The sequence below is a fragment of the Astyanax mexicanus genome, chromosome 21 (genome assembly GCF_023375975.1).
Source record: "Astyanax mexicanus isolate ESR-SI-001 chromosome 21, AstMex3_surface, whole genome shotgun sequence".
Lineage (NCBI taxonomy): Eukaryota > Metazoa > Chordata > Actinopteri > Characiformes > Acestrorhamphidae > Astyanax > Astyanax mexicanus.
Window position 1 is genome coordinate 21,353,634 of NC_064428.1, and position 25,603 is coordinate 21,379,236.

The following is a 25,603-nucleotide window of genomic DNA, read 5'->3' on the forward strand; positions in this document are numbered from 1 at the left end:
AATATCAGGTTTATTTCACTAAATATTGACGTCTGGACTTTTAAAACATTTGTATTGTTGTTTCTAAAATAATATGAACTTTATTTGTTTGCATTATTTAAGGTTTGAAAGCTCAGCATCTTTTTTTTTGTTATTTTGAATGTTTCTCATATTCTGAGCAATAAATGCTCTAAATAACAATATTTTTATTTAAAAGAAATGTCAGTAGTTTATAGAATAAAACAACACTATTTATTTAACTTAATTTAACATATACATATTCCTATAAATAACAAGCTATATACATTGTTTCATTTTCGGACTATAGTCATCCGGATTATGAAGGAACACATAAGGAATCATGTAGTCATTTAAAAATGTTAAACAAATCAAAATTTAAATTTAATTTAAATGCTCTGATCTGGGGTGCTGTTAACTTGTGGTTTCTGAGGCTGGCAACAGAGGTTACTCTTGCTCTTTCTGATGAGAGCCAGTTTCATCATAACATTTTTGATGGTCTGTGTGACTGTTAACTGAGAGCTGTTAACTGAAAGTCATTCCAGGTGACTCTACCTCATAAAGCTGACTGAGAAAAGCTGTAATTTAAGCAAAAGGTGCCAATTTTTGCCAATAAGCATAAACATAGTATGATAATATACAAAGTATAAAAACATTAATGCAGTCATTATTGTTCATTTACATGTTTATTACCCTAATATAGTCCAACATAAACAGTTTCATCCACCAGAAATGATCAAAACTATTTTTGTGTGTTTTTAAACATTTAAAAAAGGTCAGTCTGACCTGTAACATAATAAGAATGTTAAGTGAACACACTTTCTATGTTGGTTTTAATATAATTTCATTAAATTTTTCCTCATTTTGATTAACCCCCACCTCAGCCATTAATAACCCTGGGCATGGCACTCACTCCATGTCAGCCAGTGACGAATGGGCGTAATGTTATATCATTCTGACGGGATGTGCCTCCATGACAGCAAGTGACCTCTGGAGGCCAGTCCGGTAAATTGTTGTCTGGTTCCAGGGAAGAAAACACGATTTGTTTTGGCCCAGATGTGCATCTGGAGGCAGCTGATGCTCAGACAGACAACAAGACAGCATCTAACTGATGACAGTGAGAACATTTAGGAGTGATGCCCAGAGGAGAAAAACAGTAATAATAGTGCAGTACTATTACAGGAGTTACACTATACAGACAAAAGTATTTGCTCATAGATTGCTTCTTCCAAAATCAAGGGAATTAAAAAGAGTTTGTTGGAGTAACTGTCTCTACTGACCAGAAAGTAGGGTTGTTCTAGATTTTAGAGGGAGCAGTGCAGTGAGGATTTGATTGCATTCAGCGACTATAGGATCAGCGTCTCGAACAGGATGTTGGATGATCATCATCCAACCATAATTGTCCCCAAATCCACATCTTATCTCAAAAGTACTGGATGAGACTGAATCATTCCAGAGAATATACTTCTTCCTACTGTTCCACAGCTCAATGATTGGGGGTGTATGAAGTGTTATGATGGCTTGATATCAAATGGTTTTATTGGCCAAACCAATATTATTTCTTTAAAAGAAAAAAAAATGTCTATTTGATTTTTATAAATCCTATGAAACCAGCAAATCAACCTGGTATTAAATGACACCTTTAAATACACAAAGAAACATTTAAGTACTATTAATTATATAAATATCTAGTTATATTACTGTAGCATTTTGGAGTTATTGAATGTGAAACCTATTAAAAAGGCCTATTCGTTTTGGCATAAACCAGATCTTTGAGTCCCATAAAACCATAAAATCAAACTGTTATAAAATGACGCCATTAAATTCTTGAAGAAGCCTTTTTATACTGTTAATTATACAAGTATCAGGTTATATTACCGTAGCATTTTGCAGTAATGGGAAGTCAAACCTAAGAAAAATGTCTATTTAGTTTTGTATAAACCAGATTTTGTAGTACAATAAAACCGCAAAATTGAATTGTTATCAAATGATACCATTCAATTCTTGAAGAAGCCTTTCCAAAATATTAAATACATGAGTATTAACTCTACTACTACTGTAGCATTTTGGAGTTATGGGAAGTCAAACCTAAGAAAAATATCTATTCAGTTATGCATAAACCAGATTTTGGAGTCCTTTAAAACCAGCAAATCAAACTCTTGTCAAATGACACTAAAAAATACTTGAAAAAGACTTTCTGTACTATTGATGACACCAGTATCAAGTTATACTACTTTATCATTTTGGAGTAATGGGAAGTCAAACCTAAGAAAAATGTCTATTTAGTTTTGTATAAACTAGATTTTGGAGTCCTATAAAACCAGAAAATCATACATCAATTATAAATGGACACTGTTAAATAATTGAAAAAAAAAAACTTCTATACTATTAATATACTATTAATACTGCCTTTCAGCTTTTTAAAATTATTCTGTTTTTTTCTCCCCAATTTAGCTATGCTGCAGTGCCATGATGTATATGCCCATATTTGTCTATAACTGAAATGAATGGGCTTTTCAAAAACTCTTTGTGATGTCAGTTCAGTGCGCTGTAGAATTTAGCTACTTAGCTATTTAGCTAATTCCAACTCTTAAACGATCTTGTAATCCAGTTACAAGATCCAGTGGAAAATATACAGAGAACAAAAAGTACAGGGTTCTGAACATATTTCTTTACCACAGAATGTGATAGAGGCAACTTAAAAAAAAAAAAACATTTATTTTGAAACAGGACCCCAAATATGGGCATATAAGGACTACAGAATGGCACATGACTCCAGTGGTCCGTGTCAGACAAAAATATAAGCTATTTATTTGAGTGCAACTTAAACTATATTGTTGATCTAACATAATTAGACAGAACTACAAAAATGTGAGTTGACTTGTAGTTCTTTAGGAAAGTTCAGATGTTCTTTAGGAAGGTTATTTAGGGTCTCTGGCAGCTTTGTGATTGAGTTAGTGAGGAATCTATAGGGAGACCAATAGTCCGTTCAGAAAGAGAGGAAAAGGAAAGCGAGGGAAAGAGATCGTTCCCTGCAGCAGGTGGGCCACATTGCCGTGGAAATGATTCTTTTCAGCAGCAGCCTGAGCTCACATGCTTCCCAAGCAGCACAATCTGCCACCCTGTTATCTCCCAAATCTCCCATATTCCACCCACAGCACTTCATTTCAGCATGTGAAACTTAACGTTCCTGTTTCCCGCTGCCGTTTGCGCCGCCCATACATTATGATTATCCCATATTTTAAAAAAAAAAATCTCTCCATAATCGCTCTCCACCCAAATCTCTGCACGGGGATTTGCACTTATTTAATCTTTTCTTTTAATCTGATTGAGTCAATAATGGAGTTATTATGCAGCTAATATCCTCTTTTGAACCAAATCCGCTTTGTGCCCTTTTGAACTGGATAGATTTTGGATGTTTGATTGGGTGATGATTAGGGATGGCAAAAAAAAATCACTTATTCTTTTCTAGTACAGAAACGGATCCAATGGGTTTTTCTATAAACAGCAAACTTTACAACTGAGATTTACACTTTCAGACCCTGCGTTCATTATGATGGACATCACATATCTCCTTATTTTGTTTATGTTTTGTTGCATATAACAGTAATTGAGGTATGTTGTCCATTGGTATAGAACATGGACCACCCAATGAAAAAGTTTATCAGCCAATGAAACAGAAGCTTAGCCTCGCCCACTGCACTGGAAAACACTGACTAAGCAAAGTAGAGCTAATTTTCACAATTTTTATGTGGTTTATAAGACTTTTTATAACTTTTATTTTATTTTTTACATTGTTTCCCTCTGTCTCTCTTTCTCTGTTTTTCTCTTTCTCAATCTCTTGATCTCTTTCAATCTTTCTCACTCCCTTTGTCTGTCTCTCTCCCTGTTTCTCTTTCTTTCCATCTCTCTCTCTTTTCCTTTCATTCTTTTTCAATCTCTTTTTTGCTCTTACTCTCCTTCAATCTCTCTCCTGCCCTCTCTCCCTGTATCTCTCTTTCTCATTCTCTCTGCCCCTCTTACTCTCTCACTCTCTATCTCAAACTCTTTCTGTCGTATTCTATCTCTCTCTCTCTCTTTCTGTCTTACTCTCTCTCCACCTCTTTAAATCTCCCTCCCTCTGTCTCTCCCTCTCTCAATCTCTTTTTTCCTGTCTTACTCTTTGTCTCACTCGCTCTGTCTCCCTATCTCAACCTCTCTCTTTCCCCTTCCCTCTCTCTCTCTCTCTCTCTCTCTCTCTCTCTCTCTCCCTCTCTCTCTCTGCAGTCATGTGTCTCAGAGCAGTTCTTTGGAGGAGGTTCGTCTGGACGGAGGTCAGCTGCTCCCCCCAGCTCCTCGGCGGGTGGAGATGAGGAGGGACCCTGTTCTGGGCTTCGGCTTCGTGGCGGGCAGTGAGAAGCCGGTGGTGGTTCGCTCTGTCACTCCAGGTAACCAAGTACTGTATTCTGCATATGACTGAGAACTGCATACTCAATGTCTGCATACTTTTATATGCTTAACTTAAGCTGAATTTGAGTCCTGTAGAACATTGGTTAAACTGGTTTCAGGACCACGGGCAGCTCCCTTTAACCATTCACAGGAGGATAGAGGCCTTTTTTGCTTGTAGAAGCCACATTTGCTTGTCTTTTCTGTGTGACTGTGTGAGTAGCACTGCTAAAGTAAATTCATGAGTAGAATAGCACTGCTAAGGTAAATTGGCTAATTTATTGTGTATTTTTTTATGTCTATGTCTTTTGATCCGCTCAGTGGATTTTCACCAACAAATATAGGTTCTGGAACATGAAAAGTTCATTCCCAGCTCAAGAACAGGAGGTTCTTCAGCCTGAACCAAGAGTTGTTATGTTCCACTCTCTCTGTTGATGACATATCCTGTGACATATCCCTGCTTCCACTAACACGGGTGCAAACATGGGCTGGTTCACTGCTTTACTGATATGCACTGCTGCTTACATTGGAATACATCAAAAACTGCACACACCCCAACTACCTAATCTGCTCAGACTCAAAATCTTGCCTTCAAGCTTTGGACTCATTAAAAACAGACCATCCCATAATTTCTGAAGTGCTTGCGAAAGTCAGCTCCCTGCACAAACAAAGATACCGGATAGCCTTTTGCTGGATCCCAGGCCACTGTGGATTTACAGGAAACGATATGGCAGATGACCTCGCCAAGAAGGCATCTACAAAAGAGATCACTAAGTTCTCCACCCCACCTCTGGACACCTTTTACATAATAAACTCCTTCATTAAATCTAAATGGCAAGAAGAGTGGGACCAAGAGCACAACAATAAACTACATGAAATTCAACCTCTGTTAAGACGGACAACCTTCAAACACAACTCAAGATCAGATCAAACAGTTTACACAAGATGCCGTATAGGCCACTCAAAAAGAACACATGGACACCTTTTAACAAACACTGAAATACCATCTTGTCAATCGTGTAACACCCCACTAACTATAAAACACATCCTCATCGACTGTCCAGCCCATAACCATATAAGAAAATTGTACTATCAAGAACAGAACATAAAGGACCTTTTTGGGAAACACCCACCAGGGAAGATTTTAAAGTTTTTATCGGCTCTTAATCTTAAACATCTCATATGACACACATGTAGAGGCCTATGTAATGTTTGAATCAACTGTGCGTTTATATCTACGCTTTTAAAACCAAGTGTATGCCACAAATAGTCTAATTTGTGCTGGAGTGGCAATAAAACCCCAACAACCAACCAACCAACCACTGCTTTACTGAGAATCAGGAAGGTTCTTATAACACTGAACAGAACCAGTTGAAGAACCAGAGTTATTTTGGTGAAAAAAAAAAGCTATCAGTGCTATTTTCTATATGACTGTGTAATCCATCAGTTCCCTCAGCATCACACTATCAGAGATAAACACACTTCCCGGGGAAAATTCATTAGAGCATGTGAAATGAGTGTGTGTGTGTCACGAACAAGCTGCATCTTCATTACCAATGCAAGGCCACAGTGTAAGAGTCTGGGTTAAGGGTCTTCCAGATGGGAGAGAAGTTACAGCAAGGTGGCTGTTGCCATTTAGGCACATGTAGGTACATATACATCTCTGAATGTATCTCAAAAAATGAAATTAATAATTGGTAGAATAACCCTGGTTTTTAATCACAATTTTCATGCATTTTGGTAAGCTCTCCTCCACCAGTCTTACACACTGCTTTTGGATAAATTTATGCCACTCCTGGTGAAACAAAACAAGCAGTTCAGCTTGATTTGATGGCTTGTGATCATCCATCTTCCTCTTGATTATATTCCAGAGGTTTTCAATTTGGCAAAATCAAAGAAACTCATCTTTATCATTTTTAAATGGTCTCTTATTTTTTTCCAGAGCTGTATATATGAACCATACAGTATTAAAGGTGTAGCAGGCCATATGTAAAATTTTAATATCAGAACTTGAATAAATACAAAAAGTAGTTTTTAAATAATTATTTCATTTATGGAGAGAAAAAAAAGTTATCCAAGCCAACCTGGTCCTATGTAAAAAGTTATTCCCAGGAGTGGCTGACCTACCAAAATTACTCCAAAAGGGCATAGACAGCTCATCCAGGAGGTGACAAAAAAAAACAGAACAACATTAAAAGAACTGCAGGTCTTACTTGCCTCAGCTAAGGTCAGTTATTGTAATGATTTATTAATAAGAAAGAGCAAAAATTATATCTATCTAGGAGAGTCCACCTTGAAATGGCTAAAAAAAACAATATGAAGGTTTTGACGTGGCCTAGTCAAAGTCTGAATGAGATGCTGTGGCATGACCTTAAACACTTTAAGTACTTGAAAACCCTCCATTGGAATGATTGGATGATAAAGGGTTTTGCGTGATGGTGGCAACACGTGCTGAGACTGTATAGAAACCAACCTGTGCATGTGTGTGTATGTGTATGTGTGCATTAACAGGAGGTCCATCAGAAGGGAAGCTGGTCCCGGGGGATGAGATCATAATGATAAATGATGAAGCTGTCGCCTCAGCCCCGAGAGAGCGAGTCATTGACCTTGTCAGGTACTGATCAACTCAACCTTCCAGCCATGTGCTCACACAACCCATTCCTTCATTCTTCCATCTTCATTCTTTCCACTCATTCGTTCATCTATCGATCCATCTATCTGTATGTTCAGACATTTTAATCCGGATAGATTTTAGACTTTACTCTTATATATGAAGGTGCTACAAAAGTGCTGTTGGTTCCATTAAGAACAAAACAAAAATGATAATGATATCTTGTTGTTCTGTGATTAATATTGAGATGTTAACACATACAAGAATGCTATTGGACATGCTTTCAACACTGGCATATTGCATTATACATTTTACACGTGTCACATCCTACGCCTGTATGTGTAGCTCAATAAATATGAACAAGAATTGCCTACATCAGTCTAAATTTGCAGTGATTCATTATTCCTGGTATATTTTATCTTGCTGGGGCTCTGAGTGGTCCAGCAAGCTAAGTCTTGCCACGATGATTAGGCGATCGCTGGTTCGAATCCCAGTCAGAGAGCACAATTGGCCTAGCTCTCTCTGGGTGGGTAGAAAGAAAGAAAGAAAGAAAGAAAGAAAGAAAGAAAGAACACCAGTTATCCTAGTCATATGTAAAAAAGTAATTGCCCACTGGTGAGCCTTCCCAGGAGTTGCTGAAAAAATTACTCCAAAAGGGCATGGACAACTCATCCAGGAGGTGACAAATTAACCCAGAACAACATCAAAAGAGCTGCAGGTCTTACTTGCCTCAGCTAAGGTCAGTTTAATGATTTAATAATAAGAAAGAGGCTGAGCAAAAATGGTATCCATAGTAGAGTCCACTTTGAAATAGCTAAAAAAACAAAAACAAAATTAAGGTTTTGGAGTGGCCTAGTCAAAGTCTGAATAAAATGCTGTGATATGACCATAAACACTTTAAATACTCAAAAAAACCTTGTTGTTGCTGAATTTAAACAAAAGCTTGTCTGTTTCCCATTTTGACTGCTAGAAAGAAAGAAAGAAAGAACACAAGTCATCCCTGGCAGCTAAAAGAAATAGTAATAAAAGAGAAAGGAGAAAAGGCAAGATCATGAGTTTTGTTGCTCTTATGGGTACGTGGCCTTGTCTCGTAATTACACCTCATAAAATAAAGTAACGGACAAAATGCCAGGCAGAAAAAGAGATTGTGCTTGGTGGAAAATGGAGGTTAGTGACATTTAAACAAATTTAAATCGCCTGAAAGTCTGAAATGAAGAAATGCGGACGTGTTCGCGCAGCAGCAGCACATGGCTGTTCAGAGTGCAGCAGTCAGAGGAACGTAATGAATTCATGAGGGTCTCTGGAGACCACTTGAAATTAATGTTATCTCAGAGTCTCGCCTGTGTTTAAACACACATACTCTATATTACTTTTAAATTACAATAGGGAAGCTCGAAAAAGTGGTGATGAATAGAGATATTTTTTTTACCTCTATGGGCAGAGAAATCCATTCACACAATATGGAGCTTGATTTAAAAAAATATATAAAAATCCACACAGTGGTATCTCCTGCCGGATCTCTCAGGGGGGGCAACTATCATGATGATATGATTTGTTGATAACCTGTTCAATATTACTCCCACTATGATCAGGAGATCGCTGGTTCAAATCCTGGTCATGCAGCTTGCCATCAGCTGCCGGAGCCCTGAGAGAGCACAGTTGGCCTTGGTCACCTTATGTAGCATAAGCTCCAGTAATCACTACAGTTCAGTGTAAATAAATTCTAGAATGACTGAACAATCACCTGTGGTTTACCCTCACAAATAACTTTATATATAAAAAAAGACTTTACCAACATTCATCAGCATTAATCATAAAATAAATTAAAAAAGCATTTACACTAACCATTTCATTCTGTTTTTATCAGACATTATTTTATTTTAGGTGCAGCAGATACTGAATAAAGACTGGCATCAAGACTGAAGTGCAATACATGAAATATAACTAAACAGTTGGGGGGATACAATAAGTGCAATTACAATCTTTTACACATCTTATTTCATCAAATGGAATTATGGTGGATTGGAAATGGTGGATTGTGGTGTCAAAATGCATGTTTGTGTTAAAATGTTCAAATAAATGAAGTAAAAGCATTTATAACGTTTTGTAGTAAAATAACACTTACATTTTTGTTTTGTATTTTTTGTGTCTTTCAACAGAAACTGTAAGGAGTCCATCCTGTTGACTGTTGTCCAACCATACCCAGTAAGTTAACCTTCCCTATATTTTATCATGTGACTTTGTAATTGTGCTGGTCATTAAACTAACAAAAATGTTCTTCAGTACAGCTCCTAAAGGCCTTAAAAAGGAGTGTTTTTTTTATATTTTTAAATATTTAACCCTCCTGTTATGTTCATCTACAGTATCAATATTTAGTGCAGTGGTGTTCCTTATCTCTTACAGGTAATGGTTCAATTAGGATAATTCACTCATTTTTTATTAAAAAATATATTTTTAATGTTTCACTACTTTATTACTTTAGAAAGACCAACATATAAAACAAAATAGTTTTACATAACATTGAAACATAACATTGCACTTTTGTTTTAGTTTTTGTTTTTGCAGGGGTTGTTTGCAAATGTGTAAGATAAAGCATTTTAATATTATATGTTGATTACACTAATTAAGGCAAGCAGAAGAAGTTTCATACTGAAAAAAAAATAATTTTTACTATTTTCCTAGATCTTCAAACATTAAAACTGGTCAATTTGACCCAGAACATAACAGGATGGTTAAAGAATTTGTTTAAAAAAAAATCCTGTAATATTACTGTTTTGTTTGCCTCACTGATGGTGTTGTGCAGAATTCTGACTCCACATAATAATCTGACTACTCTTAATCAAGGTCTTGTTGTTTGTTGAGAAAAAAACAGAGAATAGTGTGGGCATACATGCAAAGGGGAGTCAGTTTCTGGTAGGGAGTCAAAATTTGGCACAGCGCTGGTGCTGGCTTACAACTGCAGCATTAAGCATGTGTGTACAGCCAAAAAGACATATATAGTCCAATCTAACTACTCACATTCATGACAAATGCAAACAAATTGGCTGACAAGAGCTACCATTACTTCAAATCACGCTTTAAGTTACTACAGAACATGTAATAATTCTTAATGGTCTTTTATTGTTTTCTCGTACTGTAGATTTCTGTGGAACAGAAGAGAATTGGCTCATTTTTAAGCTGATCACGCTCTTCTCTGACGTAAAACTTTTCTATCACACTGAGCAAACAGCTTCAACAGCGCAATCGCCTTCGTTCTGCCTGTGTATAACCTTGAGAAATAAATGAATATATTCTGCTGATTAACCAAAAGAGAAAAAAACAGAGCATTGATGGATCGTACATTTTAATTAATTTGGGGCATTTTAAGGCCTCTGAGCGACAGCTATAAAACCGTGTCTGGCGTGACTGTAGCTTTTATTTGAGAGATACTTAACAAGTAGCTTTTGGCAGTTGACACCCTGTAATTGTGCTTCACTCTGAGAGGGTTGAAAGCTCAGCTTTGTGACCCCCTGCAAAACAAGGCCAATTAATAAGGCTTTGTGTCTGCGTCAGCAAATTAACACTAAGGCAGGGTGATGTCTATTTATCATGCGGGACCCGAGGGACGTGCTGTTCCGAGTCGCCGTCAGTGTATTGGGAAGAACCTACCTTATCAATCTTGTGAGAGTGCGCCGGCTGAATCGATTTATCTGAGAGTTTGAATGAACTCTGGAGCGCTGCGATGTACCAACTCTGAACTGAAGGATATTATGAAAAGGAATTCTGCCTTTTTGACAATTAAATCACTTTTAGTATAAAAGCAGCATTCCCTGAGATATTTCTTTGAAACTGAAAGCAGTTGTATTCCTGTATAATAGTATTATAATATAATAATGCACAGCATCAGTGTCCCGGAACTTCCATCCCTACAATGTCTAATATACATTCGTTCTAAAAATAGGGTGGTCTGGTTATGGGAGGTAAATCCTGCCAAAAAATAAATAAATAAAATGAAATTAAACCACTAAAATGAAAATACAATTTAATTTTTCATTTTTTTAGAACAGGTCATATGTGCCAAAAAAATAAATAAAATTAAAAAGGCTTTTTCCATTACAGTTTCATTACCATACAGGTATTTTACAGTCAAATTTAAAATGTGGCCTTGTCTTGAAAAACTGCATAACAAATGTCAAAACTAAAAACAAAATGCAATGGTAATGTTTGTATTTATTAGTCATTTATTAGCAATAGGTTGCATGTCTAACATAATTAAAATAAAAAAAAACACTAAATGGAAAAGTCAATATTTAAGTGAATGTTTGTGATTCAGCTTTTGGGTTTTTTTTATTTTAGATTTGACTGTGGAATACCACTATGATAATATAAAAAATGAAATGGCAAAAAGCCTTTTTAATTATTATTTTTTTCCGCATATAATTTGTAAAAAAATAAATAAATAGCAAATTAAGTGATTTAATTTAATTTTAAATTTTTTCATAATATTTTCATACATCCTTGAAAAAAGAAAGCACTAAACATTATTGGCATTTTCGTTTTGGTGTTTTCCTTTCAGTTTTATTTTTGGCAGGATTTACCTTCTATAATCTGGTAGGTTTGTTGTAGGTTTGTAACTCCTTTCTACATTTTAATAAAATTATCCAAACAATACACTCAAAAACACAGAATTTCACACAGAAATTTATTTACATGCTCTGTGCAATTACACATTCTGAATCCCCAAAATCCACAAAAGCTACAAACTGTTGCTTTAAAGAACATTTTTATAAGAGCGTACAGAATATAAACTAGATAAACTAAATTCTAACAATAAAACCCCTGACAGGTAAAATGAATAACATGGACCTTGTTTACAGCTGGTTAGTCTGTGCATCTTGAGTATCAGGATTAAGTAGTATCAGGTGTGTGTGTGTGTGTGTGTGTGTGTGTGTGTGTGTGTGCATTTGCACATCTGTGTCAGCAATTGTTGCAACTTGTAGGAGCAGAATGAGTTTATTAGAAGGAGTGTCCACAAATATTTGAACTGACCAGTGCTTTTTATTTGGAGGCGTATAATTTTACTATTGATCTTTTTTTGTTTGTTTGTTTTGAAAAAAAAAAAAAGGCTATATAACATAATTTGTATAATTAAACATTAGTTGGATTATTGTTTTTTATATAATTTGATAAAGCTAGTAAAACAAAGCAATTGCTGACTACAAAAAACGAACTTATTTTCCTATTTTCTCCTCAGTCCCCCAAATCAGCCTTTATCAGCGCAGCCAAAAAAGCCAAGTTGAAGTCAAATCCTGTAAAAGTGCGCTTTGCAGAGGAGGTCATCATCAACGGACAGGTTCCGGTAAGTTCCACATCAGAAACCACATCATCCTGACGCTGACCAGAACAGTGTCCTCACCAGAGACTGGATTCAGTTAAACAGAGGCTATTACTTCACTGTGCAGTCACTGCTTTTACATAAAGACATTACGTTCTTTATTTGTTTCTTTTATACTATACCTACGTTTTCAACAAAAAAAAAAACATGACATTTTATGACATGTCATTCAATATTTTAAGTGTTCTGGGACTTCTTAATATTTATAAAATTATTTAAAGATGCTCTAAGTATATATTTCTAATCTTTTTTGTTGTTTGTACCAAAATATGCAAGGTAATACATAAAATATTATATATATATACAGTGAGTCCAAGAAGTATTTGATCCCTTGTTGATTTTCTTCGTTGGCCCACTAATAAAGACATGATCATTCTATATTTTTAATGGTAGATGTATTCTTACATGGAGAGACAGAATATTAAAAAGAAAATCCAGAAAATAAATCTAAGGAATATATATTAATTGATTTGTATTTCATGGAGTGAAATAAGTATTTGATCCCTTAGTATTCATTAGCAGTTCTGGCTTTTACAGACCAGTTAGACACTCCCAATCAACTTGTTACCTGACCTGAAGCCACCTGTTCTCACTAACCACTTGTGTGAAAAACACCTGTCCACAGAATCAGACAGATCATACAGATTTCAAGTCTCCAACATGGGTAAAACCAAAGAGCTGTCACAGGACCACAGAGTCAGAATTGTTGACCTTCACAAAGCTGGAATGGGCTACAAAAAGATTAGTAAGGTGTTGGATGTGAAAGTAACAACTATTGGTGCAATTATCAGAAAGTTTAAAGAGTATAACATGACAATCAACAGACCTCGGCCCGGTGCTCCAAAGAAGATTTCGCCTCGTGGGGTGGCAATGATGCTGAGAACGGTCAGAAATCGTCCTGCAACCACTCGGCAGGAGTTAGCAAATGACCTGAAGACAGCTGGGACCACAGTTTGCAAGGAAACAATTGGCAACACTTTGCGCAACAATGGATTCACATCCTGCAGTGCCCGAAAGGTACCCCTGCTGAAGAGAGCACATGTGGAGGCGCGCCTCAAGTATGCCAATGATCATTTAAAAGATGAACCAAGTTATTGGGAGAAGGTTCTGTGGTCAGACGAGACCAAAATTTAACTTTTTGGCCTCAACTCCACCCGCCATGTGTGGAGGAAGAAAAATGCTGCCTATGACCCCAAGAACACTGTGCCCACCGTCAAGCATGGAGGTGGAAGCATAATGTTTTGGGGGTGTTTCTCTGCCAAGGGTACAGGGCTACTTCACCGCATCACTGGGAAGATGGATGGAGCCATGTACCGCACAATCCTGAGGGACAACCTCCTCCCCTCTGCCAGGGATCTGAAAATGGGCCGTGGTTGGGTCTTCCAACATGATAACGACCCTAAACATACAGCAAAGGATTGGCTCAAGAAAAATCACATTAAGGTCATGGAGTGGCCCAGCCAGTCGCCAGACCTCAATCCGATCGAAAATCTATGGAGGGAGCTGAAGGTCAGAGTTGCCAAGCGACAGCCCACCAACCTTCATGATTTAGAGAGGATCTGCAAAGAAGAGTGGGCCAAAATTCCCCCTGGTGTGTGTGCTAAACTTGTGGTTAACTACAACAAACGTCTCACCGCTGTGCTTGCAAACAAAGGCTTTGCCACTAAGTATTGAGTGTGTTTGGCAAGAGGGATCAAATACTTATTTTCCTCATTGAAATACAAATTAATTAAAATATATTCTTTAAAATTATATTCTGGATTTTTGTCTTGATATTCTGTCTCTCCATGTTAGAATATATCTACCATTAAAAGTGCAGAAGGATAGTGTCTTTATTAGTGGGCAAACAAAGAAAATCAGCAAGGGATCAAATACTTCTTGGACTCACTGTATATATATTTTTTAAGTCTGCTTTCGGTATGATAAATCTGAGCCAACCATTAATTGGCTCATAAAGTGAGTTGACAAAGTGACATTAAATCACACATATCTCTATATGCAGAGAAAGTGAAAAGTAAAATAAAAATATTGCCATTTAGAGCATTTATTTGCAGAAAATAAGAAATGGCTGAAATAACAGCTTTCAGACCTCAAATACTGCAAAGAAAATAAGTTTTAAGAGTTTAGAAATCAATATTTGGTGGAATAAGTCTGGTTTTTAATAACAGTTTTTATGCATCTTGGCATGTTCTTCTCCACCAGTCTTACACACTGCTTTTGGATAACTTTATGCCTTTACTCCTGGTGCAAAATTTCAAGCAGTTCAGCTTGGTTTGATGGCTTGTGATCATCCATCTTCCAATTTAGTAAAATCAAAGAAACTCATCATTTTTAAGGGGTCGCTTATTTTTTTTCCAGAGCTGTTTATAAAATATTATTTATTTATTCTTGAACAATCTGCTTTCGGTACGATAAATCTGAGCCAACTATAAATAAAAGGAGTTGACATAAAATCACACATATCTCTATATGCAGAGAAAATGAAACACATACTGAGGTTTATATTGCGAAGAACACAATTTCCCCAAATATACCCAATATGCTTTGAACATTTTTAACTTATTATAACGTTTATAACATTCTACCTTAAAACGTGAAATAGTTAAATAACCCTAATTAGGGTTCTCCGCCTTCTTGAACTCATCACCTTAGAATTTCAGACGGACATACTTGTCCAGCTCAGCAGTCGTTAGTACACACTGTGGGTTCCGGCACGCGGCACTGAGCTGGGCCTTTACCTGCCGGATCTCAGCCTTCTGATTTCTGTGGCACAGGCAGGATTGCCACATGCTGACGTGCCAGATTCTGAGGTGCCAGGTGATGACGTCCCAGAGGTGGATGGCTCAACATCCACTTCTGTGCTAGATGACCCTGCACTAACCGGTGCTTGAGGGACATCTACCCCAGAAGTGGCTGTTGTACCAGTTGCAGCTACACTACTGTGACTGTCGATATCCAGGAACGTAACCATGGGGACCACGGGATTGGTGGCTCGGAGTGCGGCCAGCTCACCCAGGATGTAGAGCCGCTTGGCCACGTCAGCATAATACTGTAGGCGGGAGGTCTTCAAAACAGAAAATAGATAAAAGTACATTTTTACCTAGTTAGTGACCATTTTTCATGCAATTTAATCGCATACAGTGCTCTCCGAAAATTCTGCTGTAGACTGAAAACAATTGAATTTGACATAAAAAAAAAATAATGTGAGACGAAAGATCAACATTTCAGCTTTTATTTCCAGGTATTTACATCTGGATCTGATGTACAGTTCAGAAAATATCACCTTCTGTCTGAATCCACCCATTTTTCTTGTGAGCAACAGTATTGGAACATGTAAGGATCAGGTGTGTTTTAGGGTTTTATCTGTGCAAACTGTGCATTAATAGCTGGAGGAGTAAAAAAACATTAAAAACAACATAGCTGTTTATGGATAAAAAACAAGCAATTGTGAAGCTGAAAGAAGATGGAAAATCAATCAGAACCATTAGAGCACAAATATTATCCATAGCCAGAACAAATGTTTGGAATGTCCTGAAGAAGAAAGTCGTCACTGGTGTACTAAATAACAAATGTCGAACAGGTAGACCAAGAAAAAACACAGCAGTTAATGGCAAGAACATTGTGAGTGCTATAAAGAAAGACTCAAAAAGCACTGTTAGGAACATCAGCAACAACCTCCAGAAGGCAGGAGTAAAGGAATCACAATCTATTGTTCACAGAAGACTTCATGAGCAAAAGTACAGGTCTTCAGTAGAAGATAAAAAACACTTATAATTAAATGAATAGAAAGACCAGGCTGGAATTTTCCAAGAAGACTGATTATGGACTGGTGAGACCAATATTTACCTAAGATAATGACCCAAAACTCACTGCAGCCTGGAAAAGCATCACAGAAGAAGAATGCAGACATTTAGTGATATCAGTGGGTCACAAACATGATGCAGTTACTGCAAGTGAAGGGTTTGCAACTGAAGTTTTAGTCTTATTAATTTATCTGTTCCAATATTTTGCTCACAAGAAAAATGGGTGGGTTCAAGTAAAAGGTAAATAAAATACATGGAAATAAAAGCTTCAATGTTGACCTTTTATCTCATATTCACCTTTTAATGTCAAACTCAAATGTTTTTAGTTTACAGCAGGAATAACAGGATCAGCCTCACAGTTCCAATACTTTTGGAAAGGACTGAGTAATACAATTCTGTTTTTATAAAACAAACAAACTTACTTGGATGTTTGCATGCACCTCCGCATGATGCCGGTCCAGCCTCTTAACCTTGGCTCTACATCCAGAAACCTGGCATTTAAAGACTCCTTTCACACTAAACAAAACAAAATCATAATGTAACATTTTAATTACTATATACAATAAGTTATTGCATTTTTTTTTAAACCTTTTTAGACATTTCTTAAGGTTTTAACACTGTTACTACACTATTACAAGTAGCAAAACAGTTATTACCGTCCACTAGCCAGCTGCAGCAACAGCGCCTTCTCTTGCACATTAGCAACACCGTGGAATTTTACCAGGTGCTGCGGCAATTTGGAGTAGGTCGCCCAACACACCGGGCACAACTGCACCCTGCAAGGCATTCTAACACAATCACAGAACAATTCTAAACATTGAAATCAGTGTAAATATCACAGCAAGATCATCAGATCACCACAATGTCATCAGCAAACATAGAAATGAGCCCTTTAATTTTAACTCTACTGATAGGACACTGTTCACAACAATATTATCAGATCATTAAATTGTCCTTAGCAAACTTAGAAGTGAGCCCTTTAATTTTTATCCTACTGTTAGGACACAGTTCACAACAGTATCATAAAATCACCAAAATGTTTTCAGCAACCTTAGAAATGAGCCCTTTAATTTTTACACTACTGTTAGGAAATAGTTCACAACAATATCATAAGATCACCAAAATGTCTTCAGCAAACGTAGAAATGAGCCCTTTAATTTTTTTCCCTACTGTTACAACACAGTTTACAACAATGTCATTGGATCACCAAAACGTCATTATCAAACATAAAAATGAGCCCTTTCATTTTTACCCAACTGTTAGGACACTGTTTACAACAATGTCATAAGATCACCAAAATGTCATCAGCAAACATAGAAATGAGCCCTTTAATTTTAACTCTATTGATAGGACACTGTTCACAACAATATTATCAGATCATTAAATTGTCTGTAGCAAACTTAGAAATGAGCCCTTTAATTTGTGTCCTACTGTTAGGAAACAGTTCTTAACAATGTCATCAGATCATTGAATTGTCCTTAGCAAATTTAGATATGAGCCCTTTAAATTTTATCCAACTGTTAGGACACAGTTCACAACAATGTCATTAGCAAACATAAAAATTAGCCCTTTAATTTTTACCATACTGTTAGGACACAGTTCACAACAGTGTCATCGGATCACCAAAATGTCCTCAAGAAACTTAGAAATTAGCCCTTTAATTTTAACACAACTGTTAGGACACAGTTCGCAACAATGTCTTCGGATCACCAAAATGTCATCAGCAAACATAAAAATGATCCCTTTCATTTTTACCCTACTGTTAGGAAACAGTTCACAACAATGTTATCAGCAAACATAGAAATTAGCCCTTTAATGTTAACACTACTGATAGGACACTGTTCACAACAATGTCATCAGATCATTAAATTGTCCTTAGCAAACTTAGAAATGAGCCCTTTAATTTGTATCCAACTGTTAGGACACAGTTCACAACAGTGTCATTGCATCACCAAAATGTCCTCAAGAAACTTAGGAAACAGTTCACAACAGTGTCATCAGATCACCAAAATGTCATTAGCAAACATTAAAAAGAAGCCCTTTAATTTTTATCCTACTGTTAGGACACAGTTCACAACAGTGTCATAAGATCACCAAAACGTCATATGTAAATCATTTTGTAACCCTACGTGCCTAAGGCTTATCAAAGTGCACTTCTACTTCTGCAAACAACTTAACAGTAGATCTAACAGTCATAATTTACACAAAATTAACTAAAAAAGCCAAATATTCTCTTCCAGAACCTTAAACATTCTTACTTTAATTTAAACTTCAAAATGCACTTATTCCGTGCAAACAACTCCACAACAGTTACAAAAACTAATACCAGTCACTTATATGCACACACTAACCTCTAAAATCCGATGTAAATGCAAAGTAATTGCTGTTTTGTGTTGTTAACAAACTCGGTCTCCCCCAAAAACGACCTGCTTCTCCTCCACCTTCTCTCCAACAACCAATTTCCTGTTCAATTAGTGTAAACAGGAAGTGGAACTATGGGACATGTAAAAATGTGTTTTTATTATTTTTTTTTTTTTTACTGTGCACACTTGAAATTATTTAGGAACAAATAATTGGAAAAAAGAACATTTAAAAGTATAATAAATAATATATAATATAGTATATCAACAATGTTTTATTACAACAACAAATACTTATTTGACCATATTTACCACACTTTTTGACCCAGGGTCACCAAACTCTGTTTTTCTGATTTTCCACTACAACAAACAAGTTTGGGGAAGCTGCCACCTTCTGTCCTTTGCAAGAACTGAAAAATCTTTTTTTTTGCCTAGTCATAATTGGTTAGGACAAATATCACCAAAGTGTTATTTTGCAGTTTTTGGGCAAACCATAAGTCTGACCAGTACCAAACTTGTTCTGGTGGGTCACCACACCGTGCTGCACCAAATTCATGGCTGTTTTTGTGTTTAACCCTTCGCTTACCCAGATAAATACTCTTAGGTGTATTGTCTTACAGGAGGAATATTTTTGGTCAAATCTTTTTGTGTTTGTTTGGTGCTTCCCGAACCCAAAATAACAGCAAAATAACTGGTGATCCAAGATTTTCATGAAATTTTAATTTCATGATCCGTTTTTGAACAGCACTTTGGAATCAGAGTGCTTGTACCACCTCCAAAGTAGGAGGGGCAATTCCTAGGCTCCGGACGATCTGCAGACACTGTAGTTCTGCTATGTTCACGCAGTCACGCTAGTTCTACCTTAAATGCTGCTGATAAATTCAATCACGCCAGCTGACAGTGAAGCAGTAACAGGTGCCTGGACAAAACCTCCACCATTTAAGATGGCACAAAGATGCATGTTTTTAGATTGTTTCCTTTTACCTAACTGTGAACGTATATCCTTACATTGGGGGATTTTGAAACAAGTTTGTGTAGCATTTTTAAATGTTACGGTAATATTATTGAATATATAATTTCATGACGATAACTATGATTATATTATCTCCTTAGATTGGGGAAACTTTGAACCAGACAGTTTTTTTAATTTTTTAAAACATTCTAGAAACATAACTGTGGATATATTGTCTCCTAACATTGGGGGAACTTTAAACAAGATTGTGTAACATTTTTAGAACATTCCATGAACGTAACTGTTGGAACGTTCTCTCCTTACATTGGGGAATTTTGAAACAAGGTTGTGTGGTGTAACATTTTTATAATGTTACATTAATATTATTGTGGAAACATTTTCTCTTAACATTGGGGGAGCTTCGAAAAAGACTGTGTTACATTTTTAGAACATTTTTTGCGAATACTTTCTCCTAAGTACAAGGTCATGTTATTTTTTTAAAACATTCCATAAACATACAGTAACTATGGGAACGTTTTCTCCTAATATTGGGGGAATTTGAACAAGGTTGTGTAACGTTTTTAGAATGTTACATTATTATTATTGCATATACATATTCTCCTAGCAATAACATTACATTAATATTATTATGAGAGTGTTTACTCCTAACATTGAGGAAATTTTGAACAAGATTGTGTAACATTTTGGAACATTTCATTAATGTAACTGTGGGTATATTTTCTTCTAAGATTGGGGAAACTTTGAATAAGATTGTGTACGATTTTTAGAATGTTCTAGAAACATAACTGTGGGAATATTGTCTCCTAACACTGGGGGAACTTTGAACAAGATTATGTAACATTTTTTAGCACAATCCATTAATGTTATTCTGGGATTGTTTACTCCTAACATTGAGGGAACTGTGAATTAGTGTTAATGTGTGAGTAACATTTTTAGAATGTTACATTAACGTTAATATAGGAAGGTTTTTTTTCTCCTATCATGGGGGAACTCTGAACAAGATTGTGTAATGTTTTATTGTGGGAACATTTGCTCCTGGATAGGTGGAACTTTCAGATAGTGTTTGCCAAGGTTGTGGGAACATTCCCTTCTAGTGTTGGGAGCATAACTAGTGATGGGTTGGGTTGATTGGCCTTTTTCAAATATGGTCAAAAAAGGGTCAAAAATCTGTATATCTGTATCTGTAAAAAATGTTTAACAGCTTTCTACTTGACTAATAGCATTATATTATGGTCAAATTATGGACGTGCAACAAAACGTTGTATTTTTTTTAAATTTATTACTAAAATCTTGTGATTGGTGCTCTAATTAAAATCCTTTTATTGGATATCTGTTTTTTTTTACGCAGGACACTGTGAAGGACAACTCGCTTCTCTTCATGCCAAATGTTCTGAAGGTGTATCTGGAGAACGGGCAGACCAAGTCGTTTCGCTTCGACAACAACACGTCCATCAAGGTGATTTGAGCGCATGCCGCTACAGCGTGACGCAACCTATAAGATCTTGGACGCGGATCTTGGACGCTCACCAAGAGTCCCGTTCTCTCCTTTCATTAAAATTTCAGTGCGGTGGTCTCATATTTCACGGCCTGTATATTAATACGTGATAAAGTGAGAGTGGAAAGGTGACTGCTGCTTTTCTGCTCGTGTGATGTAGGATGTCATTATGACCCTGCAAGAGAAGCTGTCCATCAAGTGCATTGAGCATTTCTCCCTCATGCTGGAACAGAGGACGGAAGGCTCCGGCAGCAGGCTGCTGCTCCTGCACGAGCAGGAGATGCTAACTCAGGTAGGAAGGAACATAAAGGAGCTACATATAATCATATATCATCTTTGTTACCTATCTAAACATTTACAATTGACATGTGTTAACCCTTGTGTGGTGTTCGGGTCTGTGGGACCCGTTTTCATTTTTCATCAAATGATACTAAAAAAATATTTTTTCTAACTCAAACTCATTGGCTCATTTCTTGTGAAAAACATATATCAAAACACATTTTCGATAAACACACACTGTACACTGTGTGTGGTTATGCCTTCAATCACTGAACATAGGCCAGTGTGCTCATGGCACGGCAACACGAATTATCAGAGCAGATAGGACGTTTAATTTCCTCAACCCACAGTGTCACATGTGTACCAGGAATACATCATAGGAGGCATTACCACTCACAGTGGACAGCTCAGCACTGTGGTTGGTACCCTTGTATTGCTATTTTTACCATTTTTACTGTTGACATATGTGTACTATATAAACAAAAGTTTATGTTGGACACCAACGTAGACGAGAAGCTTTGCTAAACATCCCATTCCAAATCTATAAGCATTAATGTGGAGATGGTTAGCATGCTGGCTAATTTTACAAACTACCTAGCGAGTGCCCAACCTAGCAGAGACACAAAAAATGCAGCATATTAAAAATGTATAGATTATCCTCTCTTACAGATTCAGTTTTGACGACATTCCCATTTACATGAATTGCAATCAAAGTCTTTTTCCTTAAAAATGATTACATAATGGTGACTCTGCTCTACAGATAACATTAGTTTAAGTCAAATGAACATCATTTTTTTAATTAGGCCTATGTAAAATGATTGTAGATTATCTGACAATCATCAATTTAATAGGATTATCAAACTTATCTTCAATCTACATTTCCTTTAAAAATCTTTTCAGCTGACCCAAGTGTGCAACTACGTGCAGATCGTGTTCCAAGGACAGATTCTATCATATGTAAAAGTTAAGCACGTCCCTTTGGAGAAGGATGACATTATTCCAAACGTATTAGTCAGCATATTTATGTTGGAGCCATAGAACAGTACTGTATACCAGATCTGTACAACTTTAAATACAGACAAAGCATGTTCTCTTAAATATGAGCTGAACTCTGTGGAACTTATTTAAGCTTCTGGTTAAAAGTTTGTCTGATTAAATAATCTGTGTTGGAAAAGGTTACAAATTGCAGTAGAACCCTAGTGGAGGCCAAACAAATTACTTTGCACATGCTCAGTTTAACTCTTTAGTTAAACAGGGTCTACTGAGCAATTTTGAAGGGGTTTTCATCTGCTGTTGGTCAACAATTTGCATATTGTGTTCTCCCACATCTCACTAACCGTCAGTGTGTAGTCATCCCCCACAGGCTGTATTCTCTTGGGATTGGTATACATTTCAGCCTCAGTGTTGAAGGCTATGAGAGCAAGTTGCTGTGTTATGTGTTGTAGATCAGTTATGAAATAGTAAAAAATGATGCTAATTTTGTTTAAATTTAAGTAAACAATCAAAATTATTTTTCATTGACCCACCTATTTTTTGTCCTAAAGAATTGTTAGCCAAACTTACAACACTCATTTCATAGAACTTAAATTAGTAGTAAGTGAATTTTGTGGACATAAAGTGAAAAACTTTGGTGAGACAAAGTTTTTATACATTTAAAAATATATATCTGAACTATAGATCTATACTATTTTAGTTGGTTGTTTTTTGTGGTGGTGATTTTCTTCAAAACTTTATTTTAGTTTTTTTTTTTAACCTAGTGCCGCATTTTGAAAGCCTTGACATTTTGAGTTTCCTAACTTTTTCATTTTTACAGTGAATAAACAAAAGTATATATGGGACACCTACACGTCAAACCTACAAGAGAAGCTTTTCTCTCATCCCAAAATCAAAATCTAAACACATTAGTGTGGAGTCGGTCCCCCTTTGCAGCTCCAACATCAGTGGTCCACTGTTACACCATAGTGTATCACACAGAATAAAGTGGATAGGGTAGTAGAATATTTGTTATTTTGATACAGATCAGCTTAGTTCCAAAAGAGAGAAACATATTTGTATTAGATTTGATAAGTATAAGTATTTATATAATCAGATTGCAGTATTATGCCACCCCTAGTTAAAAACAACTGATCAGGTACAAATGGAATGAAATTTGAATGAAAAGCTGCATCCACCTCAAACTTTTAACATAAAATAACGCTGGATATCCATCATCTACTGGTGCTGAAAGATCTGAAGATCAAAAGCATGGAGAAAGCCATGCAGCTTTGAATACCCAGGTGACCCAGGTTCCTGCTGATGTTTCAGAAAGCCCTTTTGATGATTTATCATCTGATTATTCATAAAACCTGACCTCCGCATCGACGGACGTGATCCTCAGACTTAATTTCAGTCACTGTCAAAGCTACAGGACTCAAGCTACACTTGATTATCGGCTGGGACTTGCAGGAATCGGACGCTGGAGAGATTAGAGGAGATTGACAGGCGTCTGATTGGTATTCACCAGGTGGCGCAGGCCTTCGTGCTATTTATCAAGCCTGGCCAAACCACAGAAGAGGCCTTCTGGTTTTTAATGAGGGTCTAAAAGATCATTGAGTGGATTGTTTTATATGCACAGAGCACAGACACCAGCTCACGTAACAGTCACTGTGCAAGCAGAAATGTAAATAAGGTGACCACAGTCGAGGAGACAGAGAGGAGACTTTGGAATATGGAAGGTGTGTGTGAGCACTGTGCCATATATATATTTTTATATTAAATCGATTGGGTGATCGCTGGTTAGAATCCCGGTCATGTAGCTTGCCATCAGCTGCCAGAGCCCTGAGATAGCACAATTGGTCTTGCTCTCTCTGGGTGAGTAGATGGCGCTCTTTCCCTGCACCACTCCTAGGGGTGATGTTGATCAGCACAAGGCTGCATCTGTGAGCTGATGTATCAGAACTGAGTCACTGTGCTTTCCGCCGAGCTCACTGTGATGATAACTCAGCAATGCTGTTTGAAAAGAGGCGGAGTCTGACTTCACATGTGTTAGTCTTCACCCTCCTTGAGTTGTGGTATCACCAGTGATGGGGAATATACAGCTGACTAGCAGCTAAATGGGTGGGACAATTGGCCTAGCTGAATTGAAAGAAAATGGGAAAATTATATATATATATGTTTATTGTTTGGGGAAATATTGGTATAATTGTTTAAACATTACAAAAATCCATATAATGATAATAGCAGTGTACAGCAAATTTCTAGAGTTAGACAATCTGGAGTTTGCACTCACTTTGTTACTATTTTCTTAAATGCGTCAGTAATGTGTCAATTATATTACTATTATTATTATTAATATTATTATTATTATGATTTGACACTAGTTAGAACGTTATGAAATATTATTAAATGTTAGAGCTTGAGAATGCTGTAAATAATAATGAATTGAGATCATTAAAAATGTTGTAATGATTAATAATGTCTTAAGTGTTTGTAAAACATACTGTTAATTAATGTACCGGTATTCTTAGTTTTACCATCTAAAGAACATTAAGTGAAACATTCACAGCTAAATGAAAAGCTGTGTGAGACAGAAAAGCAGAGCTAAAATGCATCATTATAACAAGACGTGATGTAGTGATTTCTTTTAAGCACATTTTTACTGTCTTAATTAAATACCTCTGTAGATGTTTGACCTTCTGCAGACCATATGGCAACATTTACATCTTCTCTCTCTCTCTCTCTCTCTCTCTCTCTCTCTCTGTGTCTCTCTGTCTCTATGTGTCTTTCTCTCTTTCTTTGTCCTCTGGGCAGGTTACACAGAGGCCAGGTTCACACAAAATGAAATGCTTTTTCAGAATCAGCTTCGTTCCAAAGGATCCAGTCGACCTTCTTAGGAGGGATGTGGTAGCATTTGAATACCTCTATGTCCAGGTAAGTAAATACATGAGTGAATTATATATACAGTTCTTGAAAAAATTAAGAGACCACTTCAGTTTCTGAATCAGTTTCTCTGATTTTGCTTTTTATAGGTATACGTTTGAGTAAAATGAACAGGGTTGTTTTATTCTATGAACTACAACAACATTTCTCCCAAATTTCCCAAAGTAAAAATATTGTCATTTAGAGCATTTATTTGCAGAAAATGAGAAGTGGCTGAGCCACCAGTCTTACCTACTGCTTTTGGATAACTTAATGCCTTTACTCCTGGTAAAAAACATTCAGCAACTTGGTTTGATGGCTTGTGATCATCCATCTTCCCAGGGGTGATAGCGTTCCGGCGCCGCGCCGGAAATCCGGCGTAGCGTGGC

At 36.6% G+C, this 25,603-nt stretch overlaps 1 protein-coding gene across 2 annotated transcripts in view; it reads left to right on the top strand.

Annotated features, from left to right (window-relative positions):
* Positions 1-25,603, top strand: part of LOC103031717 (FERM and PDZ domain-containing protein 4) — a 99,535-nt gene that overhangs the window by 60,654 nt on the left and 13,278 nt on the right. For both annotated transcript variants that reach the window (XM_022674814.2, XM_022674815.2), the window contains exons 3-9: positions 4,264-4,424; positions 6,934-7,036; positions 9,193-9,238; positions 12,267-12,371; positions 20,892-20,999; positions 21,199-21,330; positions 25,107-25,226. In XM_022674814.2, the coding sequence (XP_022530535.2) occupies positions 4,264-4,424; positions 6,934-7,036; positions 9,193-9,238; positions 12,267-12,371; positions 20,892-20,999; positions 21,199-21,330; positions 25,107-25,226 (775 nt within the window). The remainder of the gene's footprint in view (positions 1-4,263; positions 4,425-6,933; positions 7,037-9,192; positions 9,239-12,266; positions 12,372-20,891; positions 21,000-21,198; positions 21,331-25,106; positions 25,227-25,603) is intronic.